General features: G+C 37.3%; 6 protein-coding genes and 1 non-coding gene across 10 annotated transcripts; 2 read left to right on the plus strand and 5 right to left on the minus strand.

The window, feature by feature from the left end:
* Positions 1-406: 406 nt before the first annotated feature.
* LOC111434207 (cytochrome b-c1 complex subunit 9-like) lies at positions 407-2,999 on the minus strand. Its single transcript, XM_023071630.1, has 3 exons — positions 2,727-2,999; positions 1,967-2,014; positions 407-631 (listed from the first exon to the last, which is right to left on the minus strand). Exons 1-3 carry the CDS (start codon positions 2,841-2,843, stop codon positions 581-583), a joined length of 216 nt encoding a protein of 71 aa, XP_022927398.1. The 5' UTR covers positions 2,844-2,999; the 3' UTR covers positions 407-580.
* A 1,210-nt stretch (positions 3,000-4,209) lies between these two features.
* On the plus strand, positions 4,210-9,226 carry LOC111433502 (protein CIA1-like). 2 transcript variants are annotated; one of them, XM_023070584.1, is made up of 10 exons: positions 4,210-4,627; positions 4,924-5,070; positions 5,220-5,438; positions 5,556-5,620; positions 5,740-5,805; positions 5,964-6,035; positions 6,896-6,958; positions 7,955-8,024; positions 8,348-8,431; positions 8,961-9,226. In XM_023070584.1, exons 1-10 carry the CDS (start codon positions 4,433-4,435, stop codon positions 9,030-9,032), a joined length of 1,053 nt encoding a protein of 350 aa, XP_022926352.1. In that variant the 5' UTR covers positions 4,210-4,432; the 3' UTR covers positions 9,033-9,226. The 2 variants fall into 2 exon arrangements, 1 of the variants encoding a protein (XP_022926352.1); XR_002708836.1 differs by lacking the exon at positions 8,961-9,226 and having other exon boundaries at positions 5,956-6,035; positions 8,348-8,437.
* A 1,093-nt stretch (positions 9,227-10,319) lies between these two features.
* LOC111434141 (protein BIC1-like) lies at positions 10,320-11,153 on the minus strand. The gene has a single exon (XM_023071504.1). The coding sequence runs from the start codon at positions 10,893-10,895 to the stop codon at positions 10,464-10,466; it is 432 nt and encodes a 143-aa protein (XP_022927272.1). The 5' UTR covers positions 10,896-11,153; the 3' UTR covers positions 10,320-10,463.
* A 469-nt stretch (positions 11,154-11,622) lies between these two features.
* TRNAI-UAU lies at positions 11,623-11,696 on the plus strand. The gene has a single exon. It is a non-coding gene; the product is annotated as a tRNA-Ile (tRNA).
* Positions 11,697-11,886: 190 nt separating this feature from the next.
* LOC111433141 (protein ABSCISIC ACID-INSENSITIVE 5-like) lies at positions 11,887-14,765 on the minus strand. Of its 3 annotated transcripts, none has more exons than XM_023070276.1 (4): positions 14,502-14,765; positions 13,248-14,326; positions 13,109-13,138; positions 11,887-12,012 (listed from the first exon to the last, which is right to left on the minus strand). In XM_023070276.1, the coding sequence occupies exons 2-4, from the start codon at positions 14,301-14,303 to the stop codon at positions 11,920-11,922; spliced, it is 1,179 nt and encodes a 392-aa protein (XP_022926044.1). In that variant the 5' UTR covers positions 14,304-14,326; positions 14,502-14,765; the 3' UTR covers positions 11,887-11,919. The 3 variants fall into 3 exon arrangements, with proteins under 3 accessions (XP_022926044.1, XP_022925966.1, XP_022925894.1); XM_023070198.1 differs by having other exon boundaries at positions 13,248-14,322; positions 14,498-14,765; XM_023070126.1 differs by having other exon boundaries at positions 13,248-14,765.
* Positions 14,766-16,124: 1,359 nt separating this feature from the next.
* LOC111433331 lies at positions 16,125-19,726 on the minus strand. The gene is made up of 4 exons (XM_023070401.1): positions 19,548-19,726; positions 18,659-18,921; positions 18,094-18,570; positions 16,125-16,650 (listed from the first exon to the last, which is right to left on the minus strand). Exons 1-4 carry the CDS (start codon positions 19,639-19,641, stop codon positions 16,354-16,356), a joined length of 1,131 nt encoding a protein of 376 aa, XP_022926169.1. The 5' UTR covers positions 19,642-19,726; the 3' UTR covers positions 16,125-16,353.
* A 2,103-nt stretch (positions 19,727-21,829) lies between these two features.
* Positions 21,830-22,929, minus strand: LOC111434052 (protein YIPF5 homolog). Its single transcript, XM_023071380.1, has one exon. The coding sequence runs from the start codon at positions 22,772-22,774 to the stop codon at positions 22,016-22,018; it is 759 nt and encodes a 252-aa protein (XP_022927148.1). The 5' UTR covers positions 22,775-22,929; the 3' UTR covers positions 21,830-22,015.
* Between the last annotated feature and the right edge of the window lie 9 nt (positions 22,930-22,938).

Here is a 22,938-nt window from a genome sequence, read left to right on the forward strand (position 1 = left end):
GTAAAAAAACTGACAAAAACCAACAAACCGAACCAAAGTTCACCGCTCGGGTTGGTTCTTTTAGCTCATGTTTGATATGTTCGTTTATTGTTGAGTAGAAAACCAATTTCATGGTTAAATTCTCAAGCTTATACTTAAAAAAGAGAATCAAATGCATAAATTGTTATAGTTTCTCATTCTACCAAATTGATCATCGTTGTAATTGACATGTGGTCGCTTTTAGATCGGAGGTTTAAATCTTAACCCACCAAGGACTAATTTGCCAAAATTCTTTCAATCGTCTAAGTTACCTAACGCCCTCTATTCATAAACTAGCACCCAAGTCATTGCAACTATGCCACTGCTAAAATTCCAATAACCCAGATCCTCTATTCTCGATGATCAAATATAATGCACAAAAGCTTGCAACTCCAAACTCAAGCAAATAAAATATGATTAGAATCTCATGAAGAAACACAAATGTTCCATGTCAAAAAGACAACGTTTTTCCCATTGGAAATACATTCTCATTTATCATCCTAAGCCACCAGTTTTAACCTCTTCAATCCATGAATGTGTAGCTTTCAATCGGCTAATAAATTCATTCTTCCGTTGGTCTTTGCCCCAAAACTGAAATGTCCTCGTACCGTTTCTGCATAGTTGTAAGACCATCATATATCGAAATAGAGTTGGGAACGAGTTCAGAAAGCTATTGATCAAAACAAAAATTGTTTAGTAGCATCTTGTGCGGGAAGACATCTCTTTCAAAGCAAGTTTGTAGTAGAACAAGGATGGATATTATAGATCAACATATAATTGGAGGAAAACAAAGAAAAACAAAGAAAACAAATAAAATATAGCGATGATTGCAAATTACATTTATATAATTTGCCTAGCATGTAAATCCCACCCCTAGTCTTAAGAACAGTTTTGTGTACCCTTAATTTATGTTTTTCCTCCCAATTTACCCATCTGCTAAGCAGGCAGGACATCCGTAAGTAAGAATGAGAAGTCATAAATGCTATCTACTTTGCCAGTGTGTTTGGCAACTCTAACAGCCCTTCTTCACCAACTAGCAGCAACTTTAATGGACGTCATGGAAAAAATAGACGTTCCATTTCAGACTTTTTCCTTTTAGTTCAACATGTGGGAGTGAGGATTCTAACATCTAACCATTTGATGGAGGATATAATACCTTAACCATTTAATTATGCTTAGGTTGGCTCCATTAAGACCTTTTAGATTCAAACCAACTTGGGAAAATGTTTTTAGTGACTCGCGTTATTCATTACTGACAGCTCACTTAACATACAACATACAAGTAAAAGGAACCAACCCACTTAATAAACAAGTAAAAAGCAGCAATCAAAAGTCTAAGTGCTTATAAAAAAATTGTTTTTGAACCATGAGGACATTGAATAGACAGACTGCGTAGGTGTGGTTTATAATTATCCCACGAAAATTCTAATACAGCCTTAACCTTGTAGAAATTAAGACTTTCCAAAACTTAAGAACACAAAGAACGATTTTAAAAAATAAGGAAGAACGAAAACACAACAGATGAAATCTGAAATAAGTACTACTTTATTGTCATTTCCAAATTCAATCTGTACCGAATGATGAATGGCATTTGAACAAATCTGACAAGTCCAAATAGCTTGCTTGTGTTCAAAAAAATATGAGAATTTCATATGCATCTTGATGCATTACACCTGGAAGTCATTTTAAACCAGATGATGAAATAGAAGAGATCATGAAAATGCAAAGGTTCTGCAATGCCATAATCTTCAACACAATAACCACAAATAGAAGCTGAAACTGATAGATAATTTGAAGCTTATAACAGAAAATGGGAGCCAAAACATCCAGAATAAAAAAAATCAAGCATTCTGGATTTGGAGAACACAATAAATGCCAAAATGATAGTCCATGTGAAATGTGTACATAAAAAAACAAAGTAAATCATGTATGTGGGTAGGTTCCATACCCCGACATTGTTGTACTCCCAGAGCTTGTGAACTCCATAATCCACAGCCTGCACCAATGGAAATCCAAGCATTAAGGTAAAAATAAGATACCATAAACTTAAAGTAACAACAAACCAAGCAACTCATAAGTCCCATACTACAGTTTAAGATGCTCAGGCCCATTACATAACAGTGCATAGAACAAACGAAGAAACGTCCTTATGTTGTTTTTTTTTGGTTACCACTTCCACTTTTCATTATCGTGTAAAATTATAACAAAAAAAAAAAAAAATGGAAGTCCTTTTTCTATTGTAAGCAGACTAAATAATGGCCGAACTCCGCATTTCCATACATGAAGAAAACATACGAAGTTACTTTACATAAATTAAGAATCTGCACACAATCGTGAAAGCAATTCATAGTTATATTTTGAATCAGTTCAATCGTGTAACCGGACTTTTCAATTGATGCCAGAAACCAATATATGAATCCTCTACTCCTAATCAATTCTCCTCGTGCAGATAAACCATAAATTTCAATACAGTTCCACCTACTCCTTCTCGCCGGCGGCCACACATGAACAAGCTGTTCGTTGAATTTTTTTTCATGGATCAGCGAGAACATGACCAGTCAATCAGGCAGTTTAATACCAATATTTAGTAATTTGCAAAAAAACAAGATCCTCAGATCAAACGCGGAAACGAAATTAATGAATTGACAATCCAAAAAAAAAAACATAACACACATAAATTAGCATTAAGATGAGGTAAACAACATTACCCGTTCTCCGACGAAAGCACCGGCGATGATGAAGGTAACGTAAACAGAATTACGGCGCATAATCACTCTGTACAGACCTTCGAAAAGGCCTCTGCTTCTTGGACCTGCTGAATTCATTGTCGATGTTCTCGCGAGTTCTTTGCCTTCTGATCTAAGGCGTTAGGGTTAGCAAAAACTTCTCGCGCCTTTGGTTGAGAGAAGATAGGAATGGAGTTGCTTGATTTCTCGAAGGCGAACTGTAAGGAACTTGACCGCAATGGACCGGTTTGAATTTCTAGAATAACCGTTATCGGTCTTGTTGAACCGCTTCGGTTTAGTAGAATACTCCGACCTCCTAAAAAAATGTTTTTCTTGAACCAAATTAATTTTCTAATAAATACGTTTAAAATTTATTAATTTAAAATGTGTTTATTGTAATTTATTTTATGTAATTTTAAAAAATAATAAATCAAAAGTATATAGAACTATATCAAAATATTACCATTAAAAGAAGGTCACAACAAGTGGCGTCCAAGTTGCCAAAAAAATAATAAAAAAAAGTACAAAAATGTCATCATCACCCTTGAATTTCAAATTCTTAAAAGTTACCTTTCAATTCGAGACCTTTTTTTAATAGATACTTGCACTATTGACCCGTGATCCCGAGCACTTATTTGTTATCCACAATGGTATGAGCCCACTTGAAGCATAAGGGCTCGTACCAATGAAGATGTATTCTTTACTTATAAACCCACGATCATTCTCTAAATTAGCCAATGTGGGACTCCCTCCCAACAATCTTCAACAATCCTCCCCTCAAACAAAGTACACTCTCCAGCATGGCTCTGATACCATGTTATGGATCACGACTCTCCACAATGGGATGATATTATCCATTTTGAGCATAATCTCTCAAGTTTTACTTTGGGCTTCTCCAAAATGCTTTCTTACCAATGAAGATGTATTCCTTATTCATAAATCCATGATCATTCTTTAAATTAGGGAACGTGGGACTCCCTCCCAACAATCCTCAACAACCTGTGTTAGTTTTTTTTTTTTTTTTTTTTTTAAGTTGGGTTAAGTTAAATATTTTAAAATCGAAAATTTAATTCTGTTTGTGGGCTATATATATATTTTGTCTTGTCGATTATAATCCAACCCAACCATACTTTAAAAACGTATTTAATTTTTGTAAGTGATATGAGCGATGTATTGTGACTTTGAAAATATTTGATATTTTAATTTTACGAGACTTTAATTACTAATTTTAACAATATATATATATATATATATATATATATATGTCACCAATTTTAATAAAATAAAGTTTTATGAGTATGGCACAAATCATAATGGAATAACTTTGTTAATATTCGAAAATTTTAATAAAATCTTAGCTATAGTTTCTTATTTTAAATCCGATCAATTTTATATCATAGTGATTTTTTATTTTATTTTTATGTAATTTAATTTAATATGCAATATTATTAGATCATACATATTTCCAATTTCCAATTTCAATAGAGCCGTGAAATCATTGTCTTGCTTCATTAAAGCGTTAAATCTCTGTAAGCCGACGACACGTTGAGGAGATTACCCGCGGCGGCGCGTACTTATCCCTTCGCCGGCCATTAAAGTCGAGCTCCAGAATCTCCGGCTGCGTGGAGCTAGGGCTTGGTAATCTTCCTACTTTGCCGGCGATTTGGGAAAGGAATACCATTCTTGTGATGGAGCTTTGGGATGGCCGATTCGAGCTCAAGGAGACTGCAAAGCTTGAAGGTCACACTGATCGGGTATGGAGTCTGGCCTGGAATCCCGCCACCGGAGCTGGAGGAATTCCACTTGTTTTTGCTTCCTGCAGCGGCGATAAAACCGTTCGTATCTGGGAGCAAAGTCCTTCCTCTGGTTCGTGGAATTGCAAGGTTCTATTTCATCTGTAGATTTGTATTAAATGGATTATTATTAGAGTAGTTCTTGGGGTATTGAATTTTAACCTGGATGGAATCACTTTAGTTTAGTGGAAATTGTTCATTGAGTTGGTACTTCTTTTACTATGACGTTTTCACGAAATATTTGGATTAGATGACTAATCGAACCAACTCAAGTTTGCATCTAAGAAAGTTCCTCATCTTCCAAGAATTCGTTCTGTTTATTTTGCAGTTTTATATGTAGGTGATTGACATTAGGAGCTGGAATGCTAATGTAGTGTTGTTTACAGGCAGTTTTGGAAGAAACGCATACTAGAACTGTTAGGTCATGCGCTTGGTCACCGAACGGAAAGTTACTGGCAACTGCAAGCTTTGATGCCACCACAGCTATGTGGGAGAATATCGGGGGTGACTATGAATGCGTTTCCACTCTAGAGGTAGTTCTGCCTATCAAGTATTGTATGCATTGTCACTATTCATTGCAAGATTATGATCTATATGGATACTGCTACCTGCCATTTTATTCTCCTTGTCTTATCCAAGTATCAGTACATTGAAAAAAACTGTCTTGTTGGTTGACTTTTAGGGTCATGAGAATGAGGTCAAAAGTGTATCTTGGAATGCTTCTGGCTCTCTACTTGCGACGTGCAGTCGAGATAGAACTGTTTGGATTTGGGAAGTATTGCCAGGAAATGAGTATGAGTGTGTTTCCGTGTTGCAAGGACACACACAGGATGTAAAAATGGTTCAGTGGCACCCAACCCTGGATCTTTTATTCTCATGTAGCTATGATAACACTATCAAGGTACCTAACTCTTAGATGGCTTTGAAGATTATTGCAGTTACTTTTTTACGTCTGCCTTCGGAAATTACTCTGGATTTGCACAGGTGATATTAATTTATGATGATGAAACCACTTCAGGTTTGGGCAGGTGATGATGACAATGATGATTGGCACTGTGTTCAGACTATAGATGAATCTAACAAGTACATAACTATTTCGTCTTTCTACCATGTTTTCCTACAAATCTATCATCATTTCCACAGGGCAGTTAACTTCAGTCTAACTAGATTGAACCTGATTATGATTCGGATTTTCTTCTCAGTGGTCACTCTTCTACTGTTTGGGCCCTTTCTTTCAATGCAACTGGAGACAAAATGGTCACCTGTAGGTAGGCTGTGTGTGTGCCAGCAATAAAATTTCAAATTTTCTTGGAAATTCAAATTACCCATTTCTTCATTCATTTGGAGTTCATAAGAAATGATTTCAAACCATGTTTTAAATTATTCCATTGGGTGGATCTAATTTGACCATGGTCTAGTTTTGCAGTGATGATCTCACCCTTAAAATATGGGAAACAGATGAGACAAGGTTGCATTCTGGGGATGGCTATTCACCATGGTGAGGGATGCAAAAATTTCTTCTTCTTCTTCTTCTTCTTCATTGTAATTATAATAATATGGCTTTGGAGTAATGAAACTTATTGATCTGATAAGTTTCGATGCAAGGTGCAATGTGATATGTTTTTTGATTTTTTTTGTTAGTATATATTGGTTGGTAGGTTTTTGTGCTTAAAGTACAAGCATTGGCTTGGCAGGGTAAGAAATATTCATAATATATATCATTTTTTCTAAATGACACGGTCTCCTTTGATTAAAACCTTGTAATCAAAGGAGTTAAAAAGGAATCCTTGTTTCGTGAAGATTTTGCTTCTACAACAAAATTATTGGTATCACCCAGCAATATTTGTGTCTGCATGTTATTTACTTATTATTTGGGGGGGATTGTGGGTGAGATAAACATAACAAGGGGGACTAATTTACAGAAAGATAAACATATGAATGTATTGATGTATATGCGTGCTCATGAATAATGCAGGAGTACAGTACTTCATGTGCATCTAAATACACAGACAACGTGATAATGTTTCGGTGGGTGGGGTCTAATAACTCCTTTTATTTCATTCCTCAATGAAATTTGCTCCTATTTCCAAAGGAAATAATTCTTTTTTTCTGTAGTTATACTTAAATGGGTTTATTAACTCCCTTTAGTTTCTTCTGTTGTTCAACTTGTACTATGTCACATGCTTCTGTTGCCACCCATTCATAGATGTTTTCGGATCAATTTAGTGTGAGAGGCATACTCAAAGAGTTGGTTCTTTAATGGGTCCATCTTATTTGTAGCTTCGTTTATCTCCAATTATTATGGTACATCTGTTTTTCTATAACCATGCTGATAGTTCTTTTATCTGGTTTTGTTAGGAGGCATACTTGTACTCTTTCTGGAAATCATGATCGAACAATCTTCTCTGTTCATTGGTCAAGGTAATATTACACTATTTTGTGTAAGGCTTTCATTTAAGGTATATGAAAGATTTTTATTTCTCTTGTGCTACCGTGTCTAAAGACGATTACTCCAGTAGTTAGCAAGAAATTAAGGTGTTCGGGAATTTGGTCATAGTATTATAATAGTAGAGTGCTTAGTTTAATTTATTCTCCATTTTGGAGCCTCTTGACAGCCTGAATAAGACAAACTTTCATTTTTTCAGTGATAATTCAGTTTCTTACAAGAAAAGAAAAGACAAGAAAATCATTTTTCAATGTGTCCGTAACTCAGTTGATGAGTAGCTTTATTTACCTATATAATGCTCTACCTTTCCCCAATTAAAATTATCAAGAGAAGAGAAGGCTCCCTTCCACTAATAAACACTTAATTCATTTCATCAAGAATAGATACATGAGGCATTATAAAAAACCAAAGGGTTACCAAAATCATCGTATATTGGAAGTCTTGATGAAAAGTGTTTTCTCAAAAAAAAAAATAAAAATAAAAAAAAATAAAAAAATAAAAAAGGAAGGAGTGCCCCACATGTACTTCACCTCAAGGAATCGGCTTAGCTGTAAATACAACTGAACTAGACCAAATCCCCATGAGTTCAAAATATCTTACTATGGCCTCCCATTTATGTTATTAATTATCATTAAAGTTTCTTAACTAGTCAAACATGGTAAGAGTTCAGTTGACAACCAAATGTAAAAGTAGGTGGTAGTCTTGTAAGAATAGTTGTAATGTGCGCAAGTTGGCCTTGAAAATCATAGATATCAAAAGAAAGTTTATCGCATGTACTCGCTGCAGGAAATTCACTTAGTAATAATCTGTTTTGTCACCCACAAATTTTAATTGGGTAACGTATTATTGTTTATTCTATGTAACTTTTATATTACCTGTGCTTTGCAGCGTTTCTTTTGCATCTTATATTTGTAATTTCTATTTAACCATACATCTATGTGGCTGATGATTTTTGCACGTGAATGTGACAGAAACGGCATAATTGCTAGTGGAGCAGCTGACGATGCTATTCGTTTGTTTGTGGAGAATCAAGAGAAAATGGTAATGGAGGCTTGCCTTACCTTGTTATTAGCATTTGCTCGCATCTGTACTATAATGTATCTAGACATGTGTATTACGATATCATTATTTCGTATCTTTTGGAAAATTTTTGTCATGGTTCGGTGCAGCTTAGTACGATTGTTGGCCTGTTGTTTGTTCTTTTAAAAAATATTAATGTGGGGCCTACAACCTCTTAAAAGGAAGTAAAGATATGTTAAGCTCATGTTAGCATCATTTAATTATGCTATTAGCTCCAAGATGCAAAATATTGTGGAACTTTCAAGTGAAATGAAACAATATTGACCACTCCCTTTTCATCGCAGGTTGATGGATCTTCATTCCAGTTGCTGTATAAGAAGGAGAAGGCCCACAACATGGATGTAAATTCAGTGCAATGGAGCCCAGGGGTAAGGCTCTTATTTCAACCTGCAAAATGTTTTACACTAACTAGCATTTAAAGTTATTAGTTCATGACTGGAATTTAACTATAGTCATGTATGGACTTCGAGTAATCGCATTTGATTTCGTGGTGCTACTTTTTATTGACTCAAATCCTACAGTAGCCACCATCTTGCAGCACCACCTATTTAAGATATCAAATGTTATAGAGTTAAACAGTTGTTTCGTAGATTAAGTTGAGATACACACGAGCTAGTTTAAACGAGAAAAAACATTGAAAATTTTGTTGACTTAAACGGTTGCCGAATTGCCCTCACCGTCATCGGTTCAAGTGAAAGTTCAAAGACCTCAGGTTTATAGACCCCTTTGCCTTGAGCTGTTAACTTCTGTCTTTTTGCTGGTCTGTGATATTTCAAATGACTTATTGCACCTATTATCTCTACTACATACGAGATGCCACACATTTTTCCCAATCGGTCGTTTCGGTTTAAATACGAAGTTCTATCGTTCTAACCTTTTCAATCCAACTTCTGTCAGGAGAAGAGGCTTCTTGCTTCAGCGAGCGATGACGGTACAATAAAGATATGGGAGCTGGTTTCTGTTAGCTAATCCCTGAATTAACTTTTCAAATCATGTTTGTCACATAGCATTTTTATATGAGTAACCAAAGAGGATCATGAATTATGTGAATTTCCAGCTGGTAGAAAAGTACCCATAATTTTGTGAACTTGTGTTTTGGGCCACTCATCTGCTAATGTCTTCGTTATAAAATTTTTAATGGTATTGTTGAGTCTTGTTTACTATTTATGCTTTTAAAGTTATTGAAAATTCTTCTCATAGAAATGCGCAAGTGTTTGTTTTTGCATTTTGATTGTCCAATCAAGTATTGTGAAATTCTTCAAAAGTACCTTTTTTTATGAGCTAAAGTCGCTTTTTTTTTTCTTCATAAAAGTTATTCCAAGCCCACTTTTTATGCTTGGTTGTGATTTAGCTATCCAAGTTGTTATGGAGAATCTAATATCCAAGAATTTGATATTGGGATATTTGATTATCCAAAGCTTTAGATTACTATTTTCTTTTGAGGGAAAAATTATAAATATATTCTAAATTATGAAGCTAGTTAAATTAGAATTTAGTTCTCGAAATTTTGAATTTGTGTTTATTTGATCTCTAAAAAAAATTATTAAAAGTTCATCGACCTTTAAAAGTGGGTATGTTTATAGATTTTCAATTTTACAGGTTTATCCTAACATAAAAAAGTAGGTATGTTCATAGAATTTCAATTTTATGTTTAAAAAATTAAGAATTTAAATTTTATGTTGAAGTAGGTTAAAAGTTTTAAAACTAAATTTATAATTTTGAAACTTTTGAGTAAATAAATAAACAAATTTAACCATGTTTAATTAAAATTACCATTTTAGGATATTTAAACTCAAAACACAAAATTACACTTGGCCAAGTCTTAGTAAACACTTTTTTTTTTATTTACATAATTTAGTTTTTTTTTCCTTTGAATTTTGCTTATTCTATATTCACGAAAACTGTAAAATCTTGTTTTACCTAAAAAAAAAAAAAAGTAAAATACAGTTTTTTCTTTCAATACAACAAAACTATATTTAAAATGGATTATTTGAAAATATTTTAATGAATTTGTAGAGTATTTCGATTTGCAGAGGACAGAGAGAATGAAAAAAAAAAAAAGTTTCATAGTTCAAAAAATTTCCAGATTTTATTTTAAATTAAAAAAAAATATAGAGAGAGATGAATAGATGCAAATAAATGGAAAGGGAATAAGAATAATTAACAACAATAATAATAAACAATAATATTATTGAAGGAAAGCATGAAGAATTCATAATTGTATTAATTAACAGTAAAATGGAAAATCAAATGGCGAATGAAATAAAAGCAGTTTTGTTTGATTGTGTTTCCGTTCAAATTCCTCTTCCCCAAATGTTGGAAACTAATAATCTTCAGAGCTTGGGAAATGAATTTTCTTTGTTTTTATTTCAATTAATCCTAAAAAAATTTAACGTAAATTCAGCACCTGTTCTCCAGTCTGAATCCGCCATTGTTGGCCCTTCTTCCTTCTTCAACCAGCGCCGCCCTCGCCAACCCGATTCCAGTCGGAAATAAACAAGCATCGAACCCGGAGCAATCAATCCACTCCTTCAGAAGCTCCTCTTGCCCCCATATATCCGGTATCCAGACTCGCCCGGCCATCTCCCGCCGGTGCCTCTTCAGCCTCTCCCGTCCACCTTCCTCCTCCTCTTCCTCCGCCGCCGTCGTTGTCGTCTGTACTTGCATTTCCTTACCCGCGGCGACCTCCTGCACTTCCGATTCCGAGCGTTTTCTCGAAGCCAGAGACTCCAGTTCCTGTTCGATTCCGATTTTCTCCGCCGGTACAGGCGCTTTCTCAGCCGTCAATGGCGGCGGAGGAGGAAGAAAAGAATCAGGACGGTGAGATTCCATCTTTCAGAAACTGGTTGGAATCTCTGTTCTCATGCGGCAAAACCCTAGACGAAAGCTCGGTCCGCCATGGAAGAGGATAGTGGCGATGAATTTAGAGGGATTTGAAGAGTGAAGTCGAAATTAAGGAATGAAGAAAAGACAATCCACATGGAGAAATCGGAGGCGTAGATTTGTAGGAGGAAAGATATGTGGTTTCGGTTTTGATTGCGAATTTGGAGCATTATGAGGCTGATGTTGATTTTGGTGAACCCCATATGTGTCCAAATTCTTCATACACATTCATTCTACAAATTTCTTTGTTACTAGACACACGACCATCTTCCTTCATACTCATATTCTTTTTAATGCTTTTGACGTCCATAAATCTTAGCTCATCGTTTCGTACACGGGTCTAGTAAATCAATGCATATTTTTTACTCCATGTGTCGGAAAGCTATACAAATGGGTAAAAATGATTCAATAAAGTTCAAGTCAAGTTTCGAGTCTAAAGTTTTAAGTTCTGTAACCGTTGTTAGACTCGACCCAACACTCGCTCATGCTTAAATCAGTGATGTTGAGTCGAGGTTATGTTAGGTTGTTTTTGAAACCTCCAAATTGGTCCGGTGCTTAAATTAGTGATGTTGAGTCGAGGTTATGTTAGGTTGTTTTGGGTTTAGAATATTCAAATTAAAGAAGCCCTTAAACTTTTTAATGATGAATATGTTTAAATTCACCGTTACTATCAAGTGGTCCCGTAGCTCAGTTGGTTAGAGCGTTGGTCTTATGAGCCGAAGGTCGCGGGTTCGAGCCCCGCCGGGACCAATACTATATAAGAAATTTTTATTATTTCATTACTGTGGTTGTATGTACTTCATTTTACAACGCCTGGACAAACTGAGAAGAAAAAGGAATGAAATCCTGTAGATGAGGAGGCAGGTTGAAGAAAGGAAGAGGAACAGCACAGCTCAAATTCCTGCAACACAGTTAACATCTGCTGCTGCTGGATGCACCAAGTTTTTAGGCTACGACATTTGAACATTTTGTTTCACAATGGGCAACTCAAGCTTCTCCTCACAACACCAACCTTTTCCTTCGCTCTTTCTGCCTTCGTTTGAACGTTCTTTGTTCCCTCCAGGTGCTGCAAAAATGGAGTTCCATCTCACAAATTACACAACAATTGCTACCTGTATGTAGCTCAAACCTCTATCAATTTAGAAACACATCGAACAAATTAGGATTGGTTCAACCCCGTTGCTAGCCGATATTGTCCACTTTGTACCCTCCCTTCTCGGGAGTCCCCTCGAGCTCTTTGGACATTTCCTTTCAGGGTTTTCTCAAGGTTTTTAAAACGAAGGCTTTCCCCTCTCAGGATTCCGCTCAAGGTTTTTGAAGCGTGGTTTGTTCCTCTCCCAACTAGCGTGAGATCTTACAATTCATCCCTCTTCGAGACCCAATGTCCTTACTGGCACACCACCTAGCCTCCTCACTCACACATCACGTGATGTCTAACTCTGATACTATTTGTAACCGCTCAAGCCCATTACTAGTTTATATTATTACTTTAGACTTACTGTCTTTGCTGGCACACCGCCTGGCCTCCTCACTCACACATCATGTGATGTCTGACTCCGATACCATTTGTAACAACTCAAGCCCACTTCTAGTTTATATTATTACTTTGGACTTACTGTTTTTGCTGGCACACCGCCTGGCCTCCTCACTCACACATCACATGATGTCTGACTATGATATCATTTGTAACAACTCAAACCCACTACTAGTTGATATTATCTACTTTGGACTTAGTGTCCTTGTTGGCACACCGCCTAACCTCCTCACTCACACATCACGTGATGTTTGACTCTGATACCATTTGTAACCGCTCAAGCTCGAGCTTATTCTTGAGGTTTTTAAAACGCTTTTGCTAGAGAGAGGTTTTCACATCTTTATAAAGAATGTTTTGTTCTCCTCTCCAACCGACGTGTAATCCACAATCCATCTCCCTTCAAGACTCAACATCCTCGCTAGTACATCACTTAGTGTCTCGCTCTGATACTATTTGTACCCATCCAAGTCCAAACTCATTGCTAATCGATATTGTCGTTTTTTAACGTTCGTTTTCGAGTTTTCCTCAAAGTTCCTAAATTACATATAGATAGGAAGAGGTTTCCGAGGTTTCCACTCCCCAACTAAGGTGGGATCTCACGATCAAGAAAGAAGGAAGGAAAGGGTACCTGTTGCTTTCCCTTCCTCTCAAGCTCTGCCTGTTCATGTTCCAAACCCAAAAAACAAGAACACAAAATCTGGTTAGAATCACAACAGTGGGCAATTGCTGTCTAAAAACATCAAATGTTTTCACATGATGTTGCTTACCAAGGCCTGCTTAAGCTGTCCATTTTCCTCTCTTAACTGGTTCAGCTCTGCTTCTAACTCCACTGTGTAAGCCTGTTTTCTAGCTCTGGACCTCGCCGCCGACTCCCTGTTCTTTATCATCCTCCTCTGTCTCCTCTCCACAACTTTCTCAACTGCCCCATCAATCACTCTCTTCCTACCTCTCAACCCAAATTGATTCGACTTATCCACCTGATTCCCGCACATTCCATCGGAGGAAACTGGACTCACAGGCGCCGCCATCCCCAACGGCTGAGCAGGCGGATATCCTCCTCCTCCTCCTCCGCCTCCACCATAAGGAGCCTGTGACGAATAAAAACTGTTTCTTTTCCCATTGCTAGTATACCCAGTTGTAATGCTACCACCGCCAGCTGCAGATGTACTGAGTCCAACAGGCCTTGAAACATAACCTCCACCAACGGCGTGGTTGCTATTCTGGTACAAACTATACTGCTGCGGTGGTTGCAATGGCTGCGCCACTCCTGCTCCGCCGCAAGGCTCTCGAACAACCCCTGCTTTGATCAGAAAATCCTCCAATGTCATCTCCCCAAAAGTTGGTTGGCGCGCGGCGGACTCTTGTGAATTGCTGTTTTGACTCTGCCCCTGATGGCTCTTATGAATCTCCGACCAAACCTCTTCCACCGTCTTCCGACACAACGGCGACGGAACTGTTAGCGAACCTTGGCGAGCCAAGCTAGCTTGCTTCTCTATATTGCGTTTCCCCCACGACGCTCCAGTCACCGGCAGGTGAGTCTGGGTATTACTCAATGCCGCCACGGCAGTGGCGGCGGAGTGGCTGCCACTGATTGCTTGGTTTTCCTCCGCCGTCCAAATGCTGGTGAGGAACTCATCCATGTTCATTGACCCAAAATTCCTGCCACTCTCACAGAGTGTGTTCTGAAATTCGTCCAGTGTAAGAGAGTAAATGGAGGATTGTCTTCCAAGGGAAGAGAATCCATTGTTCTTGAGCTGCTGCTCAGACTGCAATGGCGATTCCACTTCATCATGTGACAACATTTCTGATTCTGTTATCACCATCTTCAAGTTCTTCCAATATCTATGAAGATCAGTGAAAAAAAAAAACAAGAATATCAGAGATTTCATTAATGGATGGAGAAGAAAACAAGCAAAATTTCCCTTTTTTGTATTAATTTTCAAATGGGTATGTCAAAAACTCCAAATTTAAAGAAACAGAGCTTTAATGGCGGAAACAGGGCAGCCATTGAAGGTACCAGAAAGAAATGGGAGGAGCTGTAAAGATGAAGAGAAACAGAGACTGCTATTGCTTGTGTAAGCTTGAGAGTTTAAACCATCAAATCCAAAGCTTTCAATCTAACAGAAGCCGCCATTAACGAAGCTTTCTCAAGCTCTGAATCTCTGCAACAAAATACGAAGCTTGAAGACGATAAGGAACAGAGAAGCGTGCTTAAACTACGGCCTTTTCAGTACATATAGATATATATATATATATATATATATAGCTGGGTGTCTTGAATTAGAAGGGTCCTGGTAAATGGTAGCCTTTCGATGACATTGTCTTGGGGAAGAGCCAGAGACAAAATAAGGAGAGGTGGAGCCCACTGCTTAAATTCCTCGAAGTAAGAAATTATATATTTATTTATTTATTTTGTTAAGAGGTTAATTTTATATTTATTTATTAAGGATTTGAAAATTGGAGGGCGTTCTTCTTTTGTTTGAACCTATCTACGAAGTCCATGACACGTGCAAGACACGTGGCTCTGTTTAGCTTTTTTTGACACTGTCTGGACTCTCGTAAACGAACACGTATTTTTTATTTTTGCCTCTAAGCTGGGTGGAGATTCTGTGTAGCTAGCTTACACACCTAAGTAGTGGACGTCCAATGAGCGTCTTCCACGTTAGCTGTTGTTTTGTTTCATTGGTGAATGCTGGGTAATTTTAGCAGCTTTAGGGTACTTTGGATAGCGATATCGTCGCATGCAAGTGGGGATAGCTGAAGCCTAGGCACGTGGTACTTTTTAGTTGGCTATTTAGTTGTTTTTTTTTTAATAAATATTTTAATAATATTATTTTTTTTTTCAACAAATAATATACTGAATATATTTTTAAAATTTGTTGAATGCAGATTAATAAAAAATAATAATTTGAAGGTCTATTCAATTGATGAGAAATCATACACCAAAAATCACTATTTAAAAGTACATAACTAAAATGAAAAATTACTAATTATTAATTTTAATTTTGAACATTTGTATCTAATATATTTCTTTATTTTTAAAACATTAATAAATCTTTAAAAAAATTATTTTATTAAAAAAAGTCTCTACAATTGATTTTTTTTTTATAATAGAATATAAAATTTTTAATTTAATGTCTAATAAATTTATAGAGACGAAGATAGTCATGGTCAAATAAAAATTCTTATATACAAAAAAAAAATCATATTATAGTAGATTCTCTTGGTCCCCACGACCTTCGCTTCTTAGAAAATCCTGCTCCTATATTGTGGAACTTGTAGCTCGACAATAGGAATGATTTATTAACGTTTTTTAGATTTAAGTTCAATGTCATTTCTGGCACAACAATTTTAATGTATAAATTCATCTCGAGTGCACCCTTGAACCTAGACTCTCTCCTTGAAATAATAGTTTGAGAGATTGTTCGACGTGGTTCTAACCTGAAAGAATGTAGTGGCTCTCCTCTGAAGTCCTATCCTATCCCTTAGATGTATGGTCAAACACAATTTTGAAATTTCTATCTCATATATCCGATGTATAAAATTGTAGACAAATCATCTTAGAGTCCACAAATAATCTTTTGTTGACCTAGTGATATTGGGTCAAGTGAAAAAAATATAGAAGATTTTCAAATCCTATCTAATTTCCAACCATCAAGTATCGTCTAGTCTCAAGTGATTATCTCATAAGATTAGTCAAGGAGCACACAAGATAAGGTCGAACACGACATTCATTACACACTTCGACATAATTACACACTTTGAACCCTAAATCTCATAAGATTTGTCATCTCATGCAATGTAGTAGCAAGGATGAGAGACAAAAATGGAGTAATGAAGAATCACCAACCCAGCAGAAGCTGTAATAAAAGCCTATTTATCATTAAGAAGAAGAGCTTTAATGATGGATTCAGACATACCATCAGCTATGGGAAACCAATGACCGGCACCTGCTACCTCGTGATAATGAATCCAAGGAAGCTGTTTAGCAATGTATCGTTGAAGCGTGACAGGCACAATCTTGTCTTCATCTCCATGCCATAAATGCACAGAACCTTCTTTGTCTGGGAATGGGTTCTCCAGATTCAGAGGACTGAATTCCCACCTCCCAAATCCAACAATGGCGTCCCTGTGGATAGATTCCTGTTCTCCTTGTTGGCTAGAAACATGCTGAGAATTTCATGCAAGGATAAAATGTTAGCTAATCACCCTAGTTTAGCTTTAAAGAAGTACAACAAATATGGGGCGGGGTACGGTGATTTGAACCTCCTAGATACCAATTATCATTGAGCTATGATCAAATAATTCAAATAATTGCCTTGCATAATAGATCGATTAGTTTTGAGGGATAATGTTAGACACATTTTTAAGTTTAAAAACTTATTAACCACGAACTTGAAGCTGGAATCCAAATTGATAACTACCTGGTTTTTGAAAATTAAACCTACAAGTATGAGAATTTGAAAGTTTCGTCCTTTCTTACCCGGCTTATCATAATTGACTATTTTGATTCTAGGGTCATATTTGTAAGCTTTGTAACATAGGAAGACAGCCTTTTACCAGGATTCAATCCAGAATTCCTCACATACTTCACTAATGCCTTCCAAACTTGTTCAGATGAATATTTTTCATTCCCTCCGTCTCCCAGTAAAGGCATTGCAAGGGGAAGCAAGACATCTTCATTTGGAACATTTCCAATTTTTCCTCCTCCATCATGACTACTCGCGCAGTCTGGTCAGTGCATCTGTTTTAGGTACAGAGGGTCATAGGTTCGAATCCTGTCACCTTGATGTGGTATTCTCAGGGGCCGACGAGACAAGTACGTATGTAGATAGGCCGCGAGATGAATCACAAGGTCCCCTAAAGGCAGGCTGTTTTCGTTCAGTTACTCCCTCTACTATTTCCTGTTTGACTGTCCAACCTAAGTGTTTCCCACCCAGATTTAAATTTCCAAAAGCCACCAAATGCCGATATCTTGTCTCCTACTACTCTCAAACAGTACTTTTTATCCCCTTCACTCTCTCTTGTTATATTATCCTTATGTACTCTTTCTCTGTCTACTGGACAAATACGTACCCTCGTCGTAGTGCTCACCCGTACCATATATTCCATTGGATTCACCAACCCCTTGACACTAATACAAAAGACAGTTCCTATCCTTATCTACTCTGTGTATTACATCACACTAGTCACTCCATCCTTTTCCCACCAACCCTAACATACATAAAATGAAAGAGCGTTCTAAGGTTCCTATCAATTTGCCTCACTTCTATACGTGCCACCAAACAGTTTGGCAAACCTAATGTTATCCTTGTGTATTTGTAGCCTCTGCATTTCCCCCTCATATGTATAATTTGTCTCCTTTCCTAATTCAACATTGTTTATGGCAGACTTCTGAATGTACCAAACCAACACTTGAGGGGGTAGGACGTTGATTTTTCCACGTTTACTTCCATCCCACCTCTCAGATTTGGCCAAGATTTTTTTTTTTTTTTTTATGTAAGAGCATAGGAATCACCATTTTGCACCATCTTTATCATTTAAACAGTCAGCGTTGAATAAGATAAGATCCAAGAAGTAGAAACCAAAATTTCCAAAAGAAAATTCACATACCGCACATAATTCCCTGTCGATTCGCTTGGATTGGAGTTTTTTGTCTTGACGAGATAGAATGTTGGGATTAGATCCAACAATACTAGAAGAAGGAAACCATTTTTGTGTATACCACCAGTAGGTAAGCCAGGGGGTGTAATGAGCAACACGAACTGCCCACTGATCCCGCTGAAACTGCTGATAGAAAGCTTCCTTTGTTAAGTTTGCAGGGAGCCCAGGCCACCAATAGTTAATAACTGGCGCTAATAGTGCTGCCCCTGCTAGCCTGTTAGGAATATATTTTAGACAGCTCCAAACAGCCTGACTACCCATGGAAAACCCAACAACATAGAATTTGGATCCTAGTCCCAATTCATCAGCTAGCTCCTCTATATCAAAAGCAATGGTTTTCGCAGTTCGTTTCGGATTTGGATCGCTCTCTCCGTAACCAGATCTGTCAAATGATACAATGTAGATTCCTAGGTTTTCAATTATGTCCTGCAAGATGTCAATAGAGATTACAATTGAGTGTTTAGAAGCATTTCCAGAACCATTAGAACATTAAAGGGAGAAACATAGATGATACCGGGGAGATGGTGTTTGCAACAATGGCATCGTGTCTGCAAGAACCAAAGCTATGGACATAGATAATTTTGAATTTAGCTGAAGCTTTTGGAACCCCATGCTCCTTGTATGCCAAATACCTGCCGTCTCTAAGCTTTATTCTTGGTGCTGTGATAAGAGGACCATCAGGGGAACCACATATTTTTGGTGCAGGAGGCTGGATTGCCTGATAACCCCAGGCCAAAAACCCAAAAAAGAGCAGCAGTACTGTACTTTTTAGCAATCCTGTAATTTTAAGTTCTAATCAGAAGAGCAGTAGATACAACGGAACAGGAACAAGAACAAGAACAAAACAAAACCATGTTAAGAGAAAATCAATCATGTTATTTGTTCTATAATAACATGGAGACTATCTATAATATGCAACAAAATGAAGAGCCATTCCTACTCAGATTAGATTACAAGAGCGGCTAAAAGTCTAACGTAACACGGCCGCTAGTTCAATGCTTGATATCCACACATACTACTCCGCTTAGCAGTAATGACAATTGGGGGAAATAAAACTGAAGAAATCCAATAGATTAGTAACAAGGAATAACGAGAATATGTCGCTAGTTTGATGGTGTAGACAAAAATTTCATGCCCGAAAGATCCAAAGCTGAGGTTAGAAATTGAAAACAGCACCATAAACTACAGATTAGGTCGATTTTGGTCATTGCTATAGCTTAGTCAACTTCATTAAAACCAAACGGAGAACTACGATTCCTCGTTACTTCCATCTTCAGATCACCAATTTCTTCAGAAACGAAATAAGCAACAACGCATATCATTGACGTGCGAATTTCAGAATACGAGAAACAAAGAACGCCTAAAAATTCTAACAAACAGTGGAGAAAATGGAGATAGGAAACCTGAAGAAATCGGGGAAGAACTGCTCTGCTTAGCTCTCCTTGTATGAGCTCTGGCCGATGCTGCGGAAATCTTCCTGTTCATACCACCCGCCATTAAAGCCCTCGGCTACTCGAGATCAAGTCAAATGGATAGATCTGAAGTGGGAAAAACAAAGAAATTCAAGCGCGAAGATGGCCTTTATGTTTGTGTTTGTCACAATAATATAATTTTTTATTTTTTTTTTCTTACACGTGTCTTTCTTTTTCTTTTTTTCTTTTTTTCTTTAAATATTCTGTCTTACTACAACAAATTGATCTTGGAATTTTTTTTTGTTTTTTGTATGAACTCGTAGTTGACCGATTAGTTTGACTTTGACTAATATACAGTTTGATATTTGTAATGAACAGAAGTATGACACAAATAAATAATTTATAAATACAATCATTTTTATTTTTATTAATTTCGAGTACAGATATATATTTCAAATGGGTCGTAAGTCATTATGCTATATTTTCAATAATAAATTTGAACAAAAACGTGCCTAGATTGTCTTGGTTTAATAGTAATGACAAAGTTGAGACGACGATAAACTATTATTTAACTTGAGATGGAGATGAACTATTATACATAAATGATATCAAATGAACTATAAAGAGTGCATTTAAATCACTCCCCCTTGAAGTAAGGGTTGCTCAACTTTTACGGATTGGAATTAGTGTATTGAGATACGTAAACTTACTATTAGAATACTTAAGGGTTTAGTAGGATAAATTGTATCTTCTATGGTTATCATGTGATACTATGACGCTTAAACGTGAGCCACTAAGGCATGTGGTATTAGAGCGAACTTCTCTTAGTAAGATGTAGTTTGAAAACGAATCAAGAAAGAAGCTGGTAGACATGACATTCGAGTAAAGGAGGTGGTACATGAATGAATAGGTACGGCGTCTGAATAAGAATGACCATGAAAATAGGAAACCTCATTGATCAAGACATACGGGGTACAAATAGATGGCAACAACATAATCTAACCGAGTTCGTCTCAATGATCGAATACCTATCATCAAAACGAACCAGGAAAGACATAAACATTAGTAAACTACCCAACAGTTACACGTTGCAGCCAGAAACAACCTCAAGAACTTCAGATTCTGGTAACAATCGTGGAGGCCTTAGATAACAAGTTGAGCTGTTCACTAAAACTAAAAGCTGAAATGTTTGTGGAACTTTACTCCATGGGGGGAAAACAAAACAATTATGCATTGTGAAGCAACAATGAAACAATACGACGACTTGACATATCCTCCCACGATCTATCGATCTATCCAGTAGATATCCTTCCATTTCTTTCCAACCAAAGGAAAGGAAAGAAAAGAAAACTCTATCTCTCACATATTTCCTTGGTTCTTATAAAGACAACATCTATGGTTCCTTGGTGGTAAGACCAACAATGCACAGAGAAACGATCTAAATGATTTCGCCATGAACTCGTATCGAGAAATAACTATCTATCATCCAAAACAACCTTCCACCTCTATAACCAAGCGACGTGCTAACCCAATTCTTTCTTCAATATCGTGTCAAAAGAGAACCAGAAACATCAAACCAGATCAGTTAAAAGAGCCTGCCTACTACATTCTTCAAACCTCTGCTGGTTATCATATCAGCAAGGGCACATTACACAACTGTAGGAGGTACATACAGGGACATTGTAGAGTGTATGAAACTACCTTCTCAGAGACCCATTCAGTAGATAAATAAAAAAGGCGAAGGGAATACATTACAACTTAACCACGGGCACATAACTAGGGCATTGAATATGATCCCGCTAATAGATACAAAGTTCAAAAGCTGGTCAAATTGGTTCGACACATGCAGACGATGTTTCGATGGCTTTCGATGCTTATGTCTCGACACTCAATTCTTCCAAAGAAAAAGCCTAAAGACCAGTTTTAAGTCTTTCAAAACATTGCATGAAGACACTGTGATACTAAGACAAAAGAAGAAGCAAACAACAGGTTCAAAATCCAAAAGAAAAGAGTGGAGGCCAATCATCAAGATAAGACGCAACTAAACTAAACTTGGTTTATCTCCAAGATAATTGCTCAAAGGGGCATGGGTAACGCTTGGATATTGAGGTGGAGGCAATCATCAACCAAGCATACCATACAAATAACTTTAAGTATAGATTCAAAACAATCCATTCTGATACCTACAAGTAAGCAGCTAGCTCAACTCCCTTAGAACTCAAGGACACATTTGTAGATCCTGTTTATCTCCTACAAAACTCATGATACAGAAATTAAAAGAACAAAGATATCTCATTTACCACATCAAGTATCCAAACTCTACCCATTTCACGTAATCAATATAGTAACAAAAAAAAAAAAAAAAAAAAACAATCAGGACTTGAGTGTTATCTTTTTTTTCAGGTAAGAAACGAAAGAATGCCAATGCTGATCAGATCAGAGAAGCATTTGCATTAGAACTAAAATATAACTAACAGAGAAAACAGGGTGAAAATCAAAAAACAAGCATACGCTATCAACCCGCGGTGCTCATCTCCACCATCAGCCAGAGAAACCATGAGACTCGTACAGATCCTCGTCGCCCACAACACAAAAACTCCGGCGACAGCGAATCTAATTATACCGGCTTGCGGTAGGAACAAGGACACTGCCGACAAAACCACAACCGGCAACATACAGTACCCAACCACGCTAGTACATGTGTGAAGGTTCAAATTACCATTCCGTCCGGCCAACATATTGAACACAACATATAGAAAGATGGAAGAAACGACAATCCATCCCAGAATCACGCCGAATTGGATCTTACCGGCGAGCAACTGGAAGAGGCCGAAGAACATGTAAAGGAGAATCGGCCCAGACAAGTCCGAGTCCTTGTGCACATCGGGTCTGACACGGAACGGATTCAGAATCGACTTGGTCTTCTTCCAGATTTGATCCGGATGGATCCCGAGTTCGTCGAGCAGGGGTTCTTCGTCTTCGAAATTAGCACCACCAGGGACAGACCCGCCAACAATAGAACCACCATAGATGCTACCGGAGGATGTGGAAGCAGCGGCAGCGGATCCGATGTCAAAGGACATAAACGGAATGCTGGAGCCGGTCGACCGAGGAGGCTGAAATGGCGCGGTCGCCACCCGCCGTTGTTGAAGATTGGGGTTGCCGCCAGAAGGGAAAACCACTGGCGGAACAGCGAATTCCTTCTTCACCGTCCCCATAGATTGCAGAAGAACAAAACTCCGAAATCTGCAACAGATTAAAATTCAAAACAGCTCTGAATCGAAGAATGATTTTGAGGTTTAGGGATTCGTCTCGCGATCGAACGCTCTATACGTAGTGAGAGAAAAATGGTGAAATACTCGCGACAATTCGAAGCTCTAGA

The sequence above is a fragment of the Cucurbita moschata genome, unplaced genomic scaffold (genome assembly GCF_002738365.1).
Source record: "Cucurbita moschata cultivar Rifu unplaced genomic scaffold, Cmos_1.0 Cmo_Scf00001, whole genome shotgun sequence".
In the NCBI taxonomy this organism is placed as follows: domain Eukaryota; kingdom Viridiplantae; phylum Streptophyta; class Magnoliopsida; order Cucurbitales; family Cucurbitaceae; genus Cucurbita; species Cucurbita moschata.